This window comes from Danio aesculapii, chromosome 18 (assembly GCF_903798145.1).
Source record: "Danio aesculapii chromosome 18, fDanAes4.1, whole genome shotgun sequence".
NCBI lineage: Eukaryota > Metazoa > Chordata > Actinopteri > Cypriniformes > Danionidae > Danio > Danio aesculapii.
In genome coordinates this window covers 12,242,657-12,261,695 of record NC_079452.1, presented here as the reverse complement: position 1 = coordinate 12,261,695, position 19,039 = coordinate 12,242,657, and the positions used below count along the sequence as shown (strand labels likewise).

General features: G+C 37.9%; 1 protein-coding gene across 1 annotated transcript in view; it reads right to left on the bottom strand.

Moving 5' to 3' along the window:
- The window catches only part of veph1 (ventricular zone expressed PH domain-containing 1), a 153,454-nt gene that overhangs the window by 90,147 nt on the left and 44,268 nt on the right, over positions 1-19,039 (bottom strand). Inside the window, exons 4-5 of the mRNA XM_056478100.1 lie at positions 7,378-7,541; positions 1,599-1,808 (exon numbers count right to left, since the gene is read on the bottom strand). Of these exons, the coding sequence (XP_056334075.1) occupies positions 1,599-1,808; positions 7,378-7,541 (374 nt within the window). The remainder of the gene's footprint in view (positions 1-1,598; positions 1,809-7,377; positions 7,542-19,039) is intronic.

Here is a 19,039-nt window from a genome sequence, read left to right as displayed (position 1 = left end):
AAGGGTCCATTGAATTCTATTTATTTTAGATTTTTTTTTTTTATTTCAACTGAATACAGCTTGGATGGCCTGACGGTGGATAAACAAAAAGAAACTTTTCATTTCTAGATAAACTACAAGGACATTTATGGTAAAATGCTAAAAAAAACAATAGCTTAAAAACTACTGAATGCCCCATAGAACTACCAATGAAGCTTTATTTGTTCAAATAAAGCCCATATAACTATAGTAACCTGACATTTCGTAAGGTTGTGTGTCCACCGAAGCGTTTTTGTGCTGCAAAAACTCCAGCTAAGCATTTGTTTTTCCTGTTGTTGTCAATAGTAGCAACACATTTTTTAAAATACGGCTGTGTGGCTGCATCACATTATACTACATACTTTGGAGTGTGTAACAGAAGAGAATGCAAACTTTGGGACATACTATATCCTCATTACTGGACCGCTGTGTTGATAAGTTACGTCCCCTGTCAATCACCTCAACACATCATCTACATTTCTTTCATATTTAATTACCTACCATATTGGAGATTCAGAAGCAGCAGGTTAATATGTTATTCACGGCTCTTTCATGCAGAGAAATCTCCTCAGGTCTTTGGATATTTCTGCATTCAGAAGTTACTGTCCAAAAACGTCTTTATTATAAGCTCACATAGTTGTTGCATATGAAATATAACATGGAAAACGGGATTTAAATCCTTTCCAGTTGGCTAGATATTAATTAATAGTCATTCAAACATCTTTACCGAAGACTCTCTTGACGGTTGGTCTCATGTGTTTGTAGTTTACTTATACTTTTCTCCGAGTTTAATCGAATTCACATCCAATGCGCAATCTATTGTGAGCAATATATATTCTACACTGCACTATCTACATACTACAGTTTGGGACATACTAATTCTGTGTTTAAATACTATTTAAGAGGGATAGTACGCAAATTAGGACACAGCCGCAGTGCTGAGGCTCTGAATTTCTTAAATGCTTTTACAGTTCGAGAATCGTTCACAGCTGATTTTTATAACAGTGCTCATCTTTCTGCAGTGCAAAAAAAACACGTTGGTGGACATGTATCCTATGTGTGTGTTTATTTCATTCTAACATTTTACTTTTTTGTAATTTTATTAAAATAGCAGACTTCTAGTACTGATAGAATTCTGGTTGTTTTAGTGTTAAAATAAAGCAAAAAAGTACATTTGGACAATTACAATTGCGTTAATGAACAAGGCTCGTCATATACAGTGAGTGATAGTTCAGAATGATCACTACCGCTGTGTGTGACACCGTCGCGGGATAAAGGGATTACGAAAATGTGTTTAGGTGTAGCAGCAGTTTGCGACTATGCCGTCAGGGGGCAAAAAGGGATAGGATGCGAATGGACAAAAATATACAGTAGCCGCAAATACCCTGCTACTTGTAAATGAAGATGAAATAACAAAACAAAGCATTATAATTCTTTCATAAACCATTACAAACTTGTTAACAAGCTTTATTATCATTGTAAACTTGTTAAGCACAATAAGGATTCATTTTGGGAAGCAAAACAAAAGAAATAAAAGACAACTCGAATGAAAGTGCAAACATGAATGAATGAATGCTCACCTCACTTGTCAGACCCACTGCTCTATGGATCTTAGCGATGTGTCCCAGTAACCAAGGGTTCTTCTGTCCCACATTTCTCAGGGAGGACAGGAAGGGTGCGAGAGACACAGGACTTGATTGAGCCACATTCACCAGCACACCCAGCGCAGAGTCACCGAGATCACTGTCACCGAGGAAACTAATCAACAACGGCACCAAAGACGACAATACCTGAGCACACAAAAACACAACAACATTTAGAAGTGAACAGGCTTAGATTGTCTATTCACATCGGATGCCTCACAATGGAAAAATAAAAATACCAGAGCCATTCTGATGTGAAAAACTGTGTTACACTTTATTTCAAAGTGATGTAGTTACAGTGTAACTATTCATTTAACTACTGAGCATTATAAATTAATACTATATGGTTGGAGATTTAGGTTTAGGGTTAGTTACATGTGATCATGCATTAGTCATTGTATTTACTATAGTAAATGGATGAATTGTGTAACTACGTCACCTTAAACTAAAATGTTAGCGGACAGTGTACTGCACTTCTAAAGAAATGGTAAGGTTTATAATCAAATTAAAACATATTAACATATTAAACCGCTTTAACAGTATTAAAAGTACATGCTGTATGACTGATATTTGTTACAGTTTTAACATTCATTTTCAAACTATATGCTTGGTTGATTTATTTTCAAGATCTCAGGTAAACTATTTGCTCCCGCTTTCAGTATGGCAATGAATGTCACGTAAAATAGTATTCAAACTCACATGGTAGCATATAAAGATGAACTATTATGCAAACATCAATTTTATAAGGGGTTTAAACAGTTGTGTGGCAACAATCTGAGAATATAAATAGCTTGCAATAGTAAAAAATGTATTCATTTAATGTTTTAGAATCACACTTGATAAAAAACAGTCTGCAGAAACGCTCTGATTAACATTTTTCCTTTGTACACGTCATCAGAGGGGAAAGCCCTGCCCATTAGTGATGTTCGCATTAACATAGGACGTTAGTCTTGTTTTTGATTCTGCCACTTTGCTGACACAGATGTCTGTAGCTCCGCCCTCTTTTGATAAGAGGGCTGGAAGCACAATCTCATTTGAATTTAAAGCGACAGTCACCAAGATGGCACAATTAGGATCAAAGCCTAAAAGGGGCACTTTCAAAGAGTTATAAAACATTACCTGTGGGATATTTCGAGCTGAAACTTCACAAACACACTCTAGAGACATCAGAGACTTATTTTACATCTTGCAAAATTTAGCCTAATCCAGTAGGTCCCCTTTAAGACTGAATAAGGCACATAATCCGCACCTGAGGTGATCATTGTCATAGTAGTTTATGCAGTTCTTCAGCCATGACATCACAGAAACAGAAATTATTTATAAAAATATTGTTAATATATTATAAATATACTGATTATATAATATTAATTGTGCGAGTCGCTGTCACAGATTTCTTTAACATGGAAAAGATACCTTTATAGCGTGTTAGGACACAATGTAAAACATGTTTCAAATCATGCAAAATGTGTGGTGTGTAAACATGCCGAAGAACAGATGCATGATGTGGAAAAGGTTTGTTTTCTGCTGTTCTTGGAAGCGCACAAGGACAGGCTATCTGGACTCTTCACAGCGGGGATGTAATAAAAACGGTAAAAACATCACAAGCACGACTGTTCTTTCATCAGTGGTCCCTTATGGTGCTGAACATGCTGTGTAAAGAACCACTGCACTCTGGTTGGTTGATATCAGTGCCGCCCACCCATTAATCCTGGTTCCTACATCAGCTTACAGAGACAAACTAATAGTGATGGTAACAGACTGACAAAATAAAAGTTGAGTAAAAGGAAACTCGTAATCATCCGTGCACAGTTCATCTAGATTTATCTCTTACAGCAAAGCAGCGATGACCTTCAAATAGAAGAGTGACTCACAGAAGAAATACAGATCGTCAGTCAAACCTTGTGTTGGTTGACATTCACATCTGGCAAACTATTGTGATGACTCTGAGTCACACAAGCTCTTTTCTCCAGCATGAAATGAATCTAATGACACCCTTTTAGTAAGGATGTGCTTAATCCTCTCATTTTTTGTCCTATGAAGTGTTTCACCTTTGAACTGATGAAGAGGATTTGATGATTTTGGGAGAGCAGCAGACAGGACGTCCTATGAGAACAGTTCCCAGTCTTTGTGATTATGTGAAAACCCATCGACTAATCTTTATTACTCCCGCTTGTTTTCAAATCACTAGCAGCACTTGGATAGCACTGGGACAGAATGGTCTGGGGGACTTATCCATCACTTTAAAATAATGATAAAAGATTGTAAATAAGCTATTTTTATGCTAGTGGGATATAAACAGTTGAAGTCAGAATTATTAGCCCTCCTGTGAATTTCCTTTTCTTTTTCAAATATTTCACAAATGATCTTTAACAGCGGGCGTCACGGTGGCACAGCGGATAGCACGATTGCCTCGGTCGCTGATTCAAGCCCCGTCTGGGTCAGTTGGCATTGCTGTGTGGAGTTTGCATGTTCTCCCTGTGTTCGCGTGGGTTTCCTCTGGGAGCCCCAGTTTCCCCCACAGTCCAAAGACATGCGCAATAGGTGAATTGAATAAACTAAATTGTTTAGAGTGTATGAGTGTGTGTGAATGCAAGAGTGTATGGGTGTTTCCCAGTGAGGGGTTGCAGCCGGAAGGGCATCCGCTGTGTAAAACATGTGCTGGATAAGTTGGCAGTTCATTCCGCTGTGGCGACCCCTGATTAATAAAGGGACTAAGCCGCAAAGAAAATGAATGAGTGAATGATCTTTAATAGAGCCAGGAATTTTTCACAGTATGTCTGATAATATTTTTTTTCTTCTGGAGAAAGTATTTGTTTTATTTCAGTTAGAATAAAAGTTTTTAAAACTTAAAAAAATAAAAATAAAAAACATTTTTAGGTCAATATTAATAACCCCTTTAAGCTATGTTTTTTTTTCTGATAGTCTACAGAACAAACCATCTTTTTCAATAACTTCCCTAATTACCCTCATCTGCCCAATTATCCTAATTAACCTAGTTAAGCCTTTGAATGTCACTTTAAGCTGAACACTAGTATCTTGAAAAATATCTAGTAAAATATTGCATCATGGCAAAGATAAAATAAATCAATCATTAGAAATGAGTTATTAGAACTATTATGTTTAGAAATGTGTTGAAAAAAAATCTTCTCTCCATTAAACAGAAATTAGGGAAAAAAATTTACTTATAATTCTGACTTCAACTGTATATACGTATACAGATATGAGCAATTCCAGAATTTTCTACATTTGTTAATCTTCAACTTGTAATATCTCAAATATTTATTGTTTATAATGAAAGTCAAAGTTTTCACAGAAATATCTGTCAACTCTGTTATGAGCAAATTGCGTCAAAGTATATACTTTTAACAAATGTGACAACTTAAAACCCAGTCTTCCCTTAGAGAACGTCTCTCTCTTTTCAACCATTAACACAATTTAAGCCTAATAATTTTTTATTTTGAAGTAAAAAATACAAAACATAAATTAAATAACTGAAAAGTTTCCTAGATGGTGTGCATTTCCTCTAAATATAGCTTTAAAAGTAAAAAATTCTGCAAATTTTCAAGCAGTGAGAGAACTAATTCTAATCTGCTTCCAATCAATTTGCTAATAATAGACTGTTAAAAAGTTACTTTTTAGGAAGTCCGGTTTCCCCTACAAGTCCAAACACATGCGCTATAGGTGAATTGAATCAACTAAATTGGCCATAGTGTATGTGTGTGAATGAGTATGTATGGATGTTTCCCAGTAATGGGTTGTGGCTGGAAGGGCATCCGCTGTGTAAAACATATGCTGGATAAGTTGTGGGCTTAAAGAACTACAGACCCCCTACTTTTTCACTATTTTTATGATAGCTGAATCCAATGCAAATCAACAAAAAGTCCTGCGAAATGCTTAATTTAAATACAAAATATTGCCAAAAAATCTAAATGATCTTATAAAACCGCCAATTAAAACCATATAATCAAACTATATTTATTTCAGTTTGCAATTCATTGTTTTACGTGATTTATGGACGTTGCGTATGTCAATGCAAAGATGCGATTAGACATCCTGTGGCATGAATGACGCAAAGCGTTTCGGGTATTTTTCACACAATTCAGTATATTGCACATCTAACATAATACTTCATATGGTAAGGATATACACCAGGGGTCACCAATCTCGGTCCTGGAGGGCCGGTGTCCCTGCAGAGTTTAGCTCCAACTTGCCTTAACACACCTGCCTGGATGTTTCAAGTATACCTAGTAAGACCTTGATTAGCTTGTTCAGGTGTGTTTGATTAGAGTTGGAGCTAAAATCTGTAGGGCACCGGCCCTCCAGGAACAAGTTTGGTGACCCCTGATATACACTACCGGTCAAAAGTTTAAGGTCTGTTTTTTTTCATGTTTTTTTCATGTTTTTTTTTAATGTTTTAAAGGCGGCATAAAAAAAAAGTTAAAAAAAAAAAAAAAAAAAGTTACATTGTTAAATATTTATTTATTACTTTTTGTATGTAGTTTCAAATTAAATTATTACTCAAGTCATTATTGCTTTTATTAGTTTGCATGTTCTCCCTGTGTTCGCGTGGGTTTCTTCTGGGTGCTCCGGTTTCCCCCACAGTCCAAAGACATGCGGTATAGGTGAATTGGGTAAGCTAAATTGTCCATAGTGTATGAGTGTGTATAGATGTTTCCCAGAGATGGGTTGCAGCTGGAAGGGCATCCGCTGTGTAAAACAAGTGCTGGATAAGTTGGCGGTTCATTCCCCTGTGGCAACCCCGGATTAATAAAGGGACTAAGCTGAAAAGAAAATTAATGAATGAATGATTTCTAAAGGATCATGTGACTAAAGACTTGAGTAATGAAAATTCATCTTTAAATTCACTGGAATAAATTATTAAATTAAATTATTAATTTTGAACATTTATTTTATAGTGCAATAACATTTCACAATTTTACAATTTGTTCTGTATTTTTGATTAAATAAATGCAGCCTTGGTGAGCTGGAGAAGCTTATTTTAAAACTGATAAAAAATGTTAAAATCCTGCTGACCCCAAACTAACGTTTTTAGTTGTAATCACTTTGTTTAATCACAAACACCACAAAAAAAATAAAATAATCAATCGTAAAAAAACAAGAGGGTCTGGAATTTCAATATGAATCCTCTAATGTTGCAACATTTTACACTGAATCCCCATTTTCTGTGTATCTCCTGGAAATTACGAGAGAAACCCAGATTTCCTCACTACTGTTGAAAGAAACCAGTGTGTAATGCGGGTATCGTCTCTGATTATGCATCTGCTTGTCCAATGTGAAATAAATGTACTCCTTATGACTACAGCATTCCTCTGATTCCGTACATCTGCTATTTGCCAGCAAGAAATCCTCCAATCCCCTCAAAACATAAAAAAATTAGATGACTGTTTCTGCCAAAAATGTGGTTTCCCTTTTTCTCTTCCTGTAAATGTGTCTTCACTCGGGTCGTGGGGGGTTCGGGTGTGTTTTCTGACATTTCCCCATCCGCAACTGTAGTACCGGCAGAGGTGTCAACCATCACACCATTTTAAAGTCTCTGACCTTGTACTGCAGCTGTCAGCTCTAAAATAAATGCTAAATCACTCATTTATCCTCCACTCCCCTGGTGACCTTCACATTCTTTCTGTTTTTAGCCCGAATAACCGCGAATACCCCCTGTTCTTCTGCTCATTCATCCTGTAATGTGTCATTCACTCACCAGTGGGTGGAGGTCTGAGATCATTTGCAGCAGTCTGAGCAGGTGCTGTCTGCCCGTCTGGTCCAGCCGGGGCATCATCGCCGTCAGCTCACGAATGTGTTGATGGATGGGCTCTGGTTGGCGTGGATATACAGATGGCAACACTCTCAACAGCATGGTGTTACCTGTCAAAACCCATAATTGTTCAATTCGGCACACTAATAACAAGCTACCATGAGTACTGTTAATAATGCACACACAACTGATTAAAGAAAAACAATGAATGATAAACTGGACCTCCAGCAGAAAGCTAAAAAATTTGGACTGTGGTGAAAAATGTGCAAGTTATTATCCCTTGTAAAACTGAGTGAGGACTGATTTATTATTTGAACACTTTTCTTGAAAATGAACGAACTGTTGTTGTTGTTGTTGTTCTTGTTCTTCAGATTTTATTGCCCTTTGTTTCCTCATTAATGCAGTTGGAAATCTCAGGCTTTTAGACGCATATTGAAATGATCAGCGTCAAAAGATAAATATAATACAAAAATGCAACACAGGCTCATTGTAAAAACGTTTCCCTATATAGATTTCTGAAGAGCGCAAATTATGTAGCCAGAGCTACGTATGTCTGCATTTCGTCTTTAAAATGAAAGCTACGGGGCAGTATGATGCTGATGATGGCTTCTGTTTCTTTTCTTACTTTCAGCTGACCGCTTACCTCGATGTGGATGGCTTTTCTGCTGTTACCAGTTTGCCCAGTAGCTCACCACTTATATTGGCGGACTTGAGTCGCAGAGAGGAGTTGACCATGATGACGGGGTTCGAGTCTGGTGAAGAACGGTTTCAGAAGGCAGATAAAACAAAAACAAAAGGCGAAAAATAAAATAAAGAAGTAAATAACATGGTGAGAATGTGGTTAAATCTGAAAATGTGGTAAAAATCAGGCTGCCGCGAGGGCTTTTTGTTTTTCTGGATTGCTTTTGAAAACACTGTCGGTTGGGTTTAGAGAAAGGGGTGATCGGGTCAACTGGTACTTTTGAAAACACTGTCAGTTGGGTTTAGGGAAGGCAGTGGGTTGGTCAATTGGTGCTTTTGAAAACACTATTGGGTTTAGGGAAGGGGGTGTATAGGCTTTTCGGATGGTCAGTAAGTCAGTCGACAGCGGCCTCTGGTGGATTTACGTGAGAACAGCAGGTGTGAATGCCACTCTTGAGAGAAATTTGAGATCTGAGAAAGCGTACACAGCGGCCTCTGGTGGATTCGCTAAAAAACTGCAAAAAAAAAAAAAACTTACCTCCTGGGACGTATTTGGTGCTCTCCAGAAATGTATACAGGGGTACGAATCAATAATGAGCCTGGGTTGATAAAATGAATTGTAGTAAACAAAGAGGAGAAATTGAAATTTACAATCTACATAGGTAAAGTAAAGGTGTGCAAGGAACTCTTCCATAATGCAACATTGTGGTCTTGTTTAGCTGCCGCAGGACTACATGGCCTGCCCTCAAACACTTAAGTTGGTCGACACTTTGTAAGAAAAATCAATGGGGTATCTGCACTACTAGTGTTTTTTAGCCACCAATGAACTTCTAGTGTAAACTTTATGTGACTATTTCAATTTTCCTTTTACAGCATCGATGTTGTAATGTAATACAATCAGCGAAATAAACTTAAGTATTCACATAGTTGTTCAAGTAAACACTAGCACCGTCAGTAGCAGCAGCCTGGCACAAAAACTCCATTGAAAATACTGGGGTAAAATAAATTTCCCTATTTTAAAGACAAGGCGTGGGAAAATGTAATGTAGTGTAAATTGTCAGTCTGAGACCCACTTCATAACATATAGCAGTCAAGAAGTAAAGATCACTGATGTTTTTTTAAATCACGTCTTCAATGTGGCAATTTTGTAATGATGCAACAGTTCGCCAGAAGACTAAGAAGATTAAAAGTGCTTGTGCATATGGCCCATTATTGTTGAGTCAAAACATTTACTCTAGCACAATTTTAACAAAAAATCCAATTAGAATCCACAATTCTGCAACCGCAATTAATCATTTACACTGCGCAAAACAGAGACCTATGATTGGCTGTTTTTCTCAGTACTGCAAAAAGTTTGAAGAAATCCAACAGAAATGAAAGACGTAATACACAAATGCAATAATTCCGTTCAAATGACAACTATAGAGGGATTTTATTTTTTGAGCTATTATCTTTGATTGCATTTTTGAAAAAACCCAAGTTGTATAGATTGATGCTTGCAGTGGACGTTTGTGCAGATCAAGCCATTTCCTATAATTATTATGGCTAAGTTTGCAACTTTACTGTCTTACAAACGCTGAAGATTAGGGGGATGGAAGTGAGCATTTTGTTTACTACACAATATAGGCCAATCACAACAAACTGAGCCATCTGACCAATCTGAGCAAAGCATCAAAACAAAACTTCGAACAAATAATTTGAGCCCTTATGCGAAATTAGTTAATGCGTAACATATCTTATATGCAAATAATAATGTTAAAGACAAAATGCTTTCCCTAAAAAATATTTACTTACACAACACACTTATATTACTGCACATTACCATTAAAACATATTTTTATTTAAACTTCTGTGTCATAAGTGTTTGTAATACAACAGGAATGATGCAGATTTGAAACATCTCTTCTGACTGACAATCAATCTCTGAATATCTTATTTTTCATGTCTTCATGTTCAAATCATAGAAACTACTGTGGTGTTTGCAATTGGAGCAAATGAGAAGACAAAACTGTATTTGTATTTCCATTTACCACACAAGATGGTTACACAGCTTAAACCACATTAGCCGCATTTCCACTATCGGGCCAGTGCGAGCCAGGGCTTTAATCGGGCCAGGCCGGGCCAATAGCCCGGGAGGTTGAGAAATGAGGCCGAAATCATGTCGCGTTTATACTGTCGGGCTAGTTGATCGCAGCGCGTCACGCAAACATCGCCCCCAGAACGTCCCCCGAATCAAACGTCACACAACCCGTCACACAACCCGCCCACTTCAGCGGGAACAAAAAACTCAAATTATAACCACAAACACAACCTGGTATCACTACGAGAGCTGGAAGATGGAGAACACCGAAGCGATTGCTTTTTTACTGTTTGTGGTCTGTTGGTGTAAGGCCAGACAGCGATCCCTGGATAAGGACATTCGAGTTCGGCGGCATTTATTTTTTCTTCTTCTTAGTGAGTTGATCAAGCGCGATAGCAAAACAAATGTAAGGGAAGAAAGCATCTTGTCTCCTCTTTACCTGACAGGAAAACTCCGCCTTTGTACTTAACCCCGCCCCGAAGCCCCAGTTGGCCCTCCTTGGCCCAAGGTATTCGGCGGGCCGAAAAAGGCCGGACACTGGCCCCAAGGAAGCCCCGCTTTGGCCCGATTACGCCCCGGAAGTGATAGTAGAAACGCGACTGGCCTTGGCTCGCCCTGGCTCGCTCGCTTTAGGCGCGATAGTGGAAACGCGGCTATTGTCTTCTGAGAACTCCACAAATCTTTACCATCTAAAAACCAATCTGCATTTGGAAACAATCTATATCTACATCCTAAAGGTGAATAAGAGCACAAAGTAGATCTTGGTTAGTAATCTGGAACAGCATCCTTAAATAAAAGTAAGGGGAAAAAAGTGAAAAGATACTACGATGTTAGAATATGGAGCAAAACCGTGCACTGAGTTTTGTGTACCAGTTATTGTCCTTTGACCTTATGACACATGCTTGACATTTCACAATTACCGTAAAAAAAAACTGTGGGTTTCACACAATCGATTTGTGTTGGGATGACATGAAGGAACTGAGTTAACTTGCTAGTTTTTAATAAAGCCCTAGTGGGCAAGGCCAGAGAAAAGGACCGACACCAATTCATCCAGGAGGAAGTTCGAGCTGGTGTGGAGGAAGAGTGAGCAGGACAGTGGGGCTGAGGCAGCAGGGGGCATGGACAAAGTGGAAGGGTAGCCTACACCTGGAAAGATCACATGGAAAAACGTTATGCAGGTAGACTTCCAGTTCATTCGATTCCTTATCTATTTTTCACGTGTGGGGCAAGATTGAGACTCCGGCATGCCAGTTATGCTTTGGTAGGAGATCATTACAACACCTATTGAGGAGCTGTGCAAAGGCCCTAGCAGAAGGGCGGTAACATCTTGCCCTGAAAACGATGATTGACTTTGTGAAAGCTGGGGAGGAACCCTGCCAACTGCAAAAGACAAGGGCGGGTCTCCTCCACTCAGCCCCTGACTGGCAGTTGCAAGTCGACCTGGGGAAGCAATTAAAGTTCCCACAGCACACAGTTACAACATCACTCCGACCAGACATAATTATCATTTCTGAGGCAACAAGACAGTTGATTATGCTTGAACTCACAATGCCCTGGGAAGACCAGATGGAAGAGGTAAACGAAAGGGAACCGGGAGTACCAGGAGCTAGTAGAGAAGTGCTGGGAAGGGGGCTGGAAGACCTATTGTGAGCCAATACAAAGACTATACACAAGACATATCACTCATATTGCTTTGAATGGAGAAAAGTATAACGGTCAATATGGCTAATAAAGCCTGCCTTCTAGTACAGAAGCCAATCATCGATCACTATAGAGTGACAAAACTCCGGGGGAGGGGCTTGGACCAGACGTAATCTGCAGATTTTGTGCGAGTCGAACATTTAAAAACTAAACTTATGAGACAGTTGTTGTTTAGTTTTGTTGGTGATTCTTAATATGAAATTCAGTCATAAGCTTGGCAAGTAGTTTTGGAGAATTTGATGTTTCCCCATTCAGACAGACTGCCCGAGCATACTGCCTGAGAGGCGTTTCAAAGATGGCCGCCGAGTTAAATGACTTGTCTTAAAGGGACTTTGACCAATAGAGGTGGGCTGTAGAGGGTTTGAAGGGCCTCAAGAAGTGTGTTGTTTTAGTTCATTTTCAATAATTAGTTTAAATAAAATTCTTTTTTGAGTGCTTAAAAAACTAAATTTCAACAAACAAACAAAAAATAAACTACATTTCCAACAATTTTTGTGCAAGAAAAATGCCCCTTTGATGTTTAAAGCAAAAACTGTGTAACACAGGCCTAAAATTTCCCTAATAACTTACGCAATGGACTTTTTAAATGGTTTACTGGAAGATTCAGCTAATAAGACATTGATGTATTAGTCTACCAGTTTCTACAACCCAACTGCGACACAGTTTTTACTGATAGTCCACCTACCTGGAGAAAAAAAAAATCAGAAACTAAAATATGATAGGAAAGTCCCACCCAACATCAACCACAAATCTAATCTCAGTTCTGGCAAGGCATCTAAGTCATGGCGGTCGGTTAGCAGAAATCATTCTGAGAACAAGATGTTTCGCCTGGCTCAGGGGGGACATTTAGGCTTACTGAAGACCTGCCCACCTGCTTCTACACACAGTGGGTGATGTTAATGAAGGATTAGGGCTATACATAACCTTCCGTAATGAGACAGCTGGGGAAATGTTACTGGCCTCAGATAGTTAATAGAAGAAACGGACGATCTTTCATTCACTTTCAAAGACCACATGCGATAAGCTGTTTAATCTTTGCCAGGTGCTTTGGCAGAAGATATTTTTATATTTTTGGAGAAATCCATCCTCCAAAGAGCTCAAGTAAAAGCAAGTACAACTAAAAGTAATATGAGACATTTTCATTTCCATAAAAAGCATTTCTACATACTTATGCTTGCGATATAAATCAAAATTTCAATTACCCCATTCATCTTGGTCAACCAACTTTGTCATTTCATAGAATCTATTGTAGGAGTTACCTTTATAACCGAGTTGGTCATATCACAATAAAGGTGTTACAGAATAAAACTTGGAAAATATAATTGTAATATTTACATGTTCAACATATTTGTATCTGATACGATTGTGATGTGAATGTGACTGTTTACCGAACATATGTAGACTGAGACATACAGTAGCTATCTTAAAAAAAATCTAAATTCTGTGTTAACAAGTGAGATATTTTTTCTTTACGCCATTACACTTAACCATAATATCATACATTTTATTTATGAAATGGAGTGAATTAAGATGTAATTTTGAATTTATTTGTCACCATTTAGGAGATGTGATAGTGATAGTAGAGTTTCATTTGTGAACATCCAGATTCTTTTTGGTTATACTGTTAAACAATTTCACAAAATGCTCTGAACAATTGTTTTGTGAGTTTCCAGTCAATGACTCACTGATTTCAATGACACACTCAAAGCGAGTCTCCAGACAACAACTCGCAGATTCAAATGATCCAGTCAGAGCGAATCTCCAGTCAATGACTCACTGATTTAAAGGGCCCAGTAAAAACAAATCTCCAGTTAATGACTCTTCGATTCAAATGATCCAGTCACAGGGAATCTTCCGTCCAAGACTCACTGATTTGAATGATTCAGTCAGAGAGACTATCCAGCTAACAACTGACTGATTCAAACGATCCAGTCAGAGCGAATCTCCAATCAAAAATTTGCTGATTTGAATGATCCAGTCAGAGCGACTCTCCAGTTAACAACTTACTGATTCAAATGATCCAGTCAGAGCGAATCTCCAGTCAAAGACTCACTGATTCAAATGATCCATTCAGATGCAGATTCAAATTGATTCTTCACTGATTCAAATGATCCAGTCAGAGCGAACCTCCAGTCAAAGACTCACTGATTCAAATGATCCAGTCAGAGCGAATCTCCAGTCAAAGACTCACTGATTTGAAGGACTAAACGAGCAAATTTCCAGTTAATAACGCTTTGTTTCAAATGATCTAGTCAGAGCAAGTCTCCAGTAAACAACTCACTAATTCAAATGATGAAGTTGGAGCAAATCTCCAGTTATCGATAATGATTAAAACGATCTAGTCAGATCAAATCTCCAGTTAATGAATCACTGATTCAAATGATCAGGTCAGAGTGAAACTCCAGTCAACCACTCGTTGATTTGAATGATCCAGTCAGATTGAGTCTCCAGTCAACGACTCATTGATTCAAATGATTCAGTCGGAGCAAATCTCCAGTCAAAGACTCACTGATTTGAAGGACCAGTCAGAACAAATCTCCAGTTAGTGACTCCAATGCTGTTTTCCAATATGCTGTCTTGTGTTCTTGTGTCCTCGTGAAACGTCATTGACCGTCGCAGAAGTACCGTTCCAATTAAAATTTCACATCATGCCAAGTACAGATAAAAATCCCAAATCCCTGACGTGTACTTGCTCCACCCCTTTGGCCAAGGATGCATCGAGACGTGACTTGTGCGAACTTGTGAAGCTCAAGTATCCCAGAATGCATTGCAGCTAAACCAGCAAACACTAATGGCAGAGGAAAAAACCTGCACGGTTTTAAAAATACTCCTTTCCTGTGTCACAAAATAAAGTTTTAAGAGTTTTTCAGGCGAGAATGTAGTTGTTTTAAACTTGAATCAGCAGTTTATTCACAAAGATGGCGCATCTTTGACGATGTGCCTCAGCTTATGCGGATTGAGTACCAGCCTGTCAGCGGGTGCTTCGCCATCATCTTATCACCCGCCGAGAGCACCTTTGCTTCGGCCAGTCCATCTCGCATGGCCCGCTGGATCTTATCTCTCTATTGCAGTCAAAACATGATATTTAATACATTTTGTGCATATCTAACGGACAGATTTTGATCTTTTAAATCTATTATTTGTTCTCAGGTGTATTTTGGCAGTGTTATTTTGTTACGTTTTATAATTGTCTTTAATTATGTTAGTGTGTTGTTTGTATTTGTTTACCAAATTGCTTAACGTTATCTTTATTTCTTATTGTGTACGTCTTGTAGGGTTGAGTACGAAAACCCAGTGCCATTATAGCACTAGTATAGTTGTAATCGGTATGCACCGAACCGAATCAGCATATGAATTTCGGTGCCTAATTTCGGTGCCACTGGTGCTGCAACAAGGACGTAAGAAGCATCAAGGGGTGCATCAAAGGCACACATGGGTACACGTCGTCACACAATCTCTAAACATTCTAAACAACTTTGAGGAATACAGACAGGCGATGTCAGAAGTTTGTTCTTGTTGCTTAGGGAACGGACGCACGCAACGCACACAGTACAGTGCATTCGGTGAGCGAGAGCGACTCTCTTCAAATCAACACGCATGATCGCGTTCATCAAATTTGCTTAAACTAAGCGTTCTAAAGCGTATTTTAAAAGCAATGATTCTGACACAGCAATGTGAAGCAGATGCTTTACAAAAGTTGCGTGTAAGGGGGAAATGTGGAGATTTTTTCTTTCCATTCAACGTGTGGTATCAAATTCCATTAAAAGAGCACTCTTTTACCTGTCCTTACTTAATGCTCGCATAAAATACCTCAGTTTGTCATGGGGGCATGAAGGAAATGTTCCTGAATGAAAGTGTAACAGCAGTTAAAGTCAAAAAATTTCATGAAAAACCTGAAATTACATGAAACTCTGGATGAAACATGGATAGTGCGGTGACGCAATGACATTAATCAATCTGTTTACTATAACATGTAAGACAGGATCATGAAAGGAACATTCAAAAAGCAACTCATGTTAACACCTTAATCTTATTATTGTCTTATTTAGATTAAGGCAAATCAGTAGATTACTGATAACCATGTAAACATAGTCACAAGCCCCAACCCTAGAAAAAAGGAGTTCAGCATTTTGATGACAGCCTTTCCACAGGTTAGTAGTAAGCTAATGTAATTTCATAATACAAATCTTAAATTCATGCTAAGCAACAAATGATCAAAGGAAATATTTTAATGTTATTCAAATATTTAAAATATGAATTGATGTTTACTTTAAACTTTAATTATATTGTTCTATTATAATTATTTTTTAAAAGATTTTTCTATAGTCATCCACCATAATTTTGTGGCTCAAAAGTATCGGTTCAGGCACCGATTTTGGCACTGGTACCGTTTTAAAAGTATCAATTTAGCACCGGTATCGAAATAACCCCAAACGATACCCAACCCTAACGTCTTGTACTTTATACTTGTATAATGTCCATTTATATTCACATTTAAAGGGATTTATGTTTACATTTTCTTAAATCAAATATACTTATTTATATTATCAATATAGCCTAATATTAATTATAAGGGCGTGCTTTATTTAATTAAAACATTTTGTTGTTAATGTACAGTGAAACTGATGAATCCATGGTGAGGTAAGTGACGCTATAAAGTACACTGCATTTCCATTTAAAAAAAGTACTCGACTTTTGTCCTCGCGTCCTCGAGAGTTCCTTTTTCCAAGTCTGAACTTGGCAAGTCTGAACTTCCAAGGACGCAAGTCCGAACTTTGCGTACTTGGTATTGGGAAACAGCTCTAATCTCCAGTTAAACACTCGCTGATTCAAATGATGCAGTCAGAGCAAATCACCAGTTAATGACTCACTGATTCAAATGATCCAGTCAAGAGTGAGACTCCGGTCAAAGACCATAGAATACACAAGATGTGTCACTCCTATCTTTTTAAATGGGGAAAAGTGTAACGGTCAATATGGTGAATAAAACCCTGCCTACTAGTTCAGGAGCCAATCATCGACCGCCATATGGCGAATAAAGCCTGCCTTCTAGTACAAGAGGCAATCATCGATCGCTATAGACTGATGATTCTCCGGGGCAGGGGCTCGGACCAGACATGAGTTTCTGCAGATTTTGTGTGATTTGGACGTTTAGAAATGAAACTAAAGACACAGTTGCTGCTTAATTTTATTGGTGATTACGAATATGAAATTTAATCATAAGCTTGGCAAGCAATTTGATGTTTCCCCATTCAGACAGAATGCCCGAGCATACTGCTGGAGGTGTTTCAAAGACGGCTGCCAATGAAATGACTTGCCTTAAAGGGACTTTGCTCCAGTCAACCACGCATTGCTTCAAATGATCCAGTCAGAGCAAATCTCTAGTCAAAGACTCACTGATTTGAAGGACCCTGTGAGAACAAACCTCCAGTTAATGTCTCTTTGATTCAAATGATTCAGTCAGACCAAATCTTCAGTTATTGTGTCTTTGATTCAAGTGATCCAGTCAGAGCAAATGTCCAGTTGATGACTCCTTTGTTCAAATTAATTAATGACTCACGGATTCAAATGATCCAGTCAGGGTCAGACTGCAGTCAGTAGCCACTGATTCAAATGATCCAGTCAGAGTGACTCTCCAGTCAACAACTCCCAAATTCAAGTCATCTATAGTCAGAGCAAGTGTTCAGATAAGGATTTGCTGATTCAAATGATTTGGTCGGTGCAAGTCTCCGGTCAATGACACACAAATGAAAGGGTCAGTGGTGTGTTTCCTGAAGGCGATTATATTCCCAAATTCCACTGTTTAAAAGAACTTGCAACCATAGTTGACTAACAATGCTTTTGGGAAATGCAGCTCAGACAGAATCTAGTTAATGATTCAGTTTATTCCCAAAACTGCCTCTGTATAAGCCAAGAAAAGTAACTTAGTAATGCTGAATTTTAAAATGTATTATTGCAAAAGAAAATCATAAATCAGCTGTAAAGGTTTGAGCTTTTTAAATCCACTGTATGAAATGCCTAAATGTGGAAACGTCTAGATTTGTGTATTACTGCCTGAATGTGGTAGATTTTATTTAAAACATAAATATTATGTAAAAATAATATAAATTATTGGCCTATCTATCTTGCTGCTGCAAAATGGACACAATAGACAAAGTCAGTATGTTTTTACAGCATTGTTCACAACATTTTGACAGTTTTTGTTTCTTGCACACATTTAAACATCTTTTTAAACACTTTTAGACAATAATTTTTATTTTAGAACTCAATTATCACTGCTTTAGCAGTAGTAATTAGTGAATGACAAGTTTTGGTAATAAAATGGTAATTTGTAATATATAACTACTTTTAATAAACCGTTTTAAGTATAAAAAAATGTAATCAAATACTTTTTTTTACTTTTACTCAAGTACAAATGCATAGGAGTCATTTTCAATGGCGTAATATATTATTAGACTATCTGTGCTTTCCAACATAGACTCATTCTGAAAACGGAGCCCTATATACACTTCTGGAGATCGTGAACTATGTAGGCAGAGGAACGTGCGGCTGCATTTCGTCTGTAAAACGAACGCTACGGGGTGGTATGACGCCACTTTTATAATAGTTCATATTGGTTATGTGCAAGATGTTGCAAGGTCTCTCTCGTTAACATGCTTAAATGCTTGTGCTATTTGACAATAATTTTTAGTCCTCGTGTATGAGATTAAGGGTTTGGGACTCAGCTGAAGTCTTTTCCGAAATGAAAGTGTCAGAATTTATGTCATTCGCTTCGACTTGGACTGACAGGTGAAAATCTGATGTACTGTTTACATGGCAGACATGAGGGCACGAATCCGATTCTTATCGGATAAATTTCCACATATGAACAAGGCACTCGCGAGAGAAATATGAGATCTGAAAAAGCATACACAGCGGCCTCTAGTGGATTCGCGAAAATAAAAACTGCAAAAAATGTAGCTCCTGGAACATATTTGGCGCTCTCCAGAAATGTACAGTGGTGCATAATCAGAATGAGCCTGGGTTGGTACTTTCACTCTAGGATTTGATTTTTGGGTTTACTTCAACTATCAATTTAAAAAATGGAGCAAATGCATCCAAAAGTATTATGATTTTAAGGCACAACCAAAAGAAGTGATGCACAAT